The sequence below is a fragment of the Fulmarus glacialis genome, unplaced genomic scaffold, assembly GCF_000690835.1.
Source record: "Fulmarus glacialis isolate BGI_N327 unplaced genomic scaffold, ASM69083v1 scaffold23822, whole genome shotgun sequence".
NCBI classification, from domain to species: domain Eukaryota; kingdom Metazoa; phylum Chordata; class Aves; order Procellariiformes; family Procellariidae; genus Fulmarus; species Fulmarus glacialis.
The window spans coordinates 4,637-7,479 of record NW_009198288.1 but is presented as its reverse complement, the minus strand read 5'-3'; the positions used below and the strand labels follow the sequence as shown (position 1 = coordinate 7,479).

General features: G+C 57.9%; 1 protein-coding gene across 1 annotated transcript in view; it reads left to right on the top strand.

Annotated features, from left to right (window-relative positions):
- The window catches only part of DEF6 (differentially expressed in FDCP 6 homolog (mouse)), a gene marked incomplete at its 5' end in the record, with an annotated part of 7,278 nt that overhangs the window by 2,851 nt on the left and 1,584 nt on the right, over positions 1-2,843 (top strand). Inside the window, 5 exons of the mRNA XM_009572827.1 lie at positions 1,101-1,328; positions 1,409-1,555; positions 1,745-1,853; positions 1,936-2,234; positions 2,764-2,841. Coding sequence (XP_009571122.1) covers positions 1,101-1,328; positions 1,409-1,555; positions 1,745-1,853; positions 1,936-2,234; positions 2,764-2,841 — 861 coding nt within the window. The remainder of the gene's footprint in view (positions 1-1,100; positions 1,329-1,408; positions 1,556-1,744; positions 1,854-1,935; positions 2,235-2,763; positions 2,842-2,843) is intronic.

Genomic DNA, 2,843 nt, shown 5'->3' with positions numbered 1-2,843 from the left:
CGGCATTGGGAGAGGGAAGTTCTCCCTGCTCCGGGGGTCAGATCAAACCCCAACGAGAAGGTGGGCAGATCTGGGGAGGAGGGACAAGCTCAGAAGCCAAGAGCGGCCTCTCCAGGAGGAGCTCAGCTGGGCAAGCAGCTGCCGTCTGCTTCTCCACCAAAAAAAAAAAAAAAAAAAAAAAAAAAAAAAAAAAAAAAAAAAAAAAAAAAAAAAAAAAAAAAAAAAAAGGGCAAAAAAAGATCAGAAGCGCAGTGCTGCGCAGATGTACGAGGGCAACCGCACTTCCTGCTCCCCGGGAGAGGTGTTTCCTGTTCCCCAGACCATGACAAACTGAATCATCCTTCTGCTTACAGGGCTGAGCTTAAAAAAAAAAAAAAAAAAAAAGAGAAACTACATTAAATTCTTGCCCTACTCCTAGCCAGATGATGTAAAAAAATCCAGCTGGGTGCGGGGACTCTGGGTGCTGTGTTGCACCTTTCTGCATGGCTCTCTGCAGTCACCCACCCTCGTCGGTCCCGAGATTGTGGGTAGAGGAAAGCTGGCAGCAAAACTGGGGCTGAAATAAATCTTCCCGACATCATGTTATTTTCAGCAATTTTAGCTCTTTTTAAAGCAATTTATTTACAGTTTCAAAACGATGCTCATCTCCTCTGTAGGGACCTCTTCCCCTGCTCCTTCCCAGTGTTTTTACGACATCAGCTGGAAACCAGAGTGGTGCTAGGTCAGGGCCATGGTCTGAGACCCCTGCCCTGCGGGCTGGGTGTGGGGGACAGCAGCGTTGGTCTGTTCTCCCTCAGGCACTTGACTTCTGCAGAGTTTTCTCACTCTGCAGACAAACAAGCCCAAAACATCTCAGCCTTGTGGTTAAAAGGAAAAAAACTCTCAGTAGTGGTCAAGCTCTAACCTAACATCAACCTCCTGAGCCTGCCCGCTGCCTGGAACACCTTGACCATGACTATCAACCATTGCAAGGGGTGATACCTCTGGGATAATGGTCCTGCATCTCCAGGCTGGAAAGAGATGTGGTCTTGGGTTCTCCAAAATGGTGCAGTGGGGACGGCTCTCACTTCTCCCCATTGCTGAGCAACTCGTCCCCGCAGGTGGAGTACCTGCTGAAGAAGATCTGCACAGCCATGAACGTGGAGCTGAACTCCTGCGAGCTGGATGACTACCTCTCCCAGGAGCTACAGGGCCCGGGGGGGCTGACGGTCTGGCAGTTCCTGGACATGATGAACTCGGGGCGGTTTCTGCGAGGCATCGAGCAGGAGGCCATCAGCATGGCTGTGGAGGAGGTGTACCAGGAGGTCATCGAGGATGTGCTCAAACAGGCAAGGAGCCCGCATGTCCTGGGGCACAAACCCCGTCCTGCCCCCACCCCATTTTTGATCCCTGTGTCTCTCGGGCGCAGGGCTACCTCTGGAAGAAGGGCCAGCTGAGGAGGAACTGGTCGGAGCGGTGGTTCATGCTGAAGCCCAGTGTCCTGTCCTACTACATGAGTGAGGAACGGAAGGAGAAGAAGGGGAGCATCACGTTGGACAAGCACTGCTGCGTGGAGGTATGGCCTGGGCCATGCTCAGCTGGGGGACAGGAGACGCAGGAGACCCCCTTCAGACCCTGGGAAGGGGAACCCAAGAATACACAATTTCACATCCATGAGCATGGGAGACCCAGTCCTATGGCCAAAGGAAGTGGGGATAAAGTGGGGTACAGGGGGGTAACACCATCCTGTGTCCTCTCCCTGCAGGTGCTGCCCGACCGGGATGGGAAGAGGTGCATGTTCTGCGTGAAGACCTCCTCTCGTACCTACGAGATGAGCGCCTCCGACACCCGGCAGCGCCAGGAGTGGACGTTAGGTCCGTGCCCACCCTGCGCCCCCTCCCCAGCTTCCCTGTGCCCCCCACCATGTCCCCACTGACTGTCCCCTTCCCTCCCCAGCCATCCAGACGGCCATCCGGCTGCAGGCTGAGGGCAAGAAGTCCCTGCACAAAGACCTGAAGCAGAAGCGACGGGAGCAGCGGGAGCAACGGGAGCAGCGTAAGGCGGCCAAGGAGGAGGAGACGCAGCGGCTCAAGCAGCTCCAGGAGGAGAAGGAGCGGAAGCTGCAGGAGCTGGAGCTGCTCAAGGAGGCCCAACGGCAGGCAGAGATACTCCTGCAGGAGGAGGAGCAGCGGCGGAGGCAACAGCACGAGGAGATGCAGAGGACTCTGGAGATCCAGCTGCGGGAGGCCGAGCAGGTCAGTGCCTCCTCATGGCATGTCCTGCCACGGGGCTGCGTCACTCGTGGGGTGGCCGCGTCCTTCCCCTTCCCTTGCCTGTGGCAGCCCAGGAGGGTTTGGAGGAGCTTTTAGGAGCAGGTCCCCCTCTCGCAACAATGCTGCTGCCACCCATCACCTCTGGGCTCCCAGGGGCTGTGTGTGACCCGGGGACGAGGGACAGAGGGGTCAGCACCGCCGTGCATGAGATACCCGAGGAGCAGGAGATGACGACAACCTGCCCCGGGGTGTATGAAGCTGGGGGGCAGGTGAGAGGCGAGCGCTAGTGCCGGGCTGGCCAAGGAGGCCATTTCTGACCTTGCAGTCGGCGCTGGCTCCGAACAACGTGTTGTATCTCCCCGAGCAGGGAAACAGCCTTGGAGCTCTGTCCATGGGCTCTCCCCGCTGTAGGAGACGTCTGACCCCATCCACCCAGGGGTGTGGGGCCAGGGGGCCCTGGGGACGGTGGCCGTGGCTCTGCCAGCGCTGATGGCTCCTCTCCCTGCCGCAGGCTCGCGCCTCCATGCAGGCAGAGATGGTCCTGAAGGAGGCAGAGGCAGAGCGGCAGCGCAAGCGCCTCCTGGAGCTGGG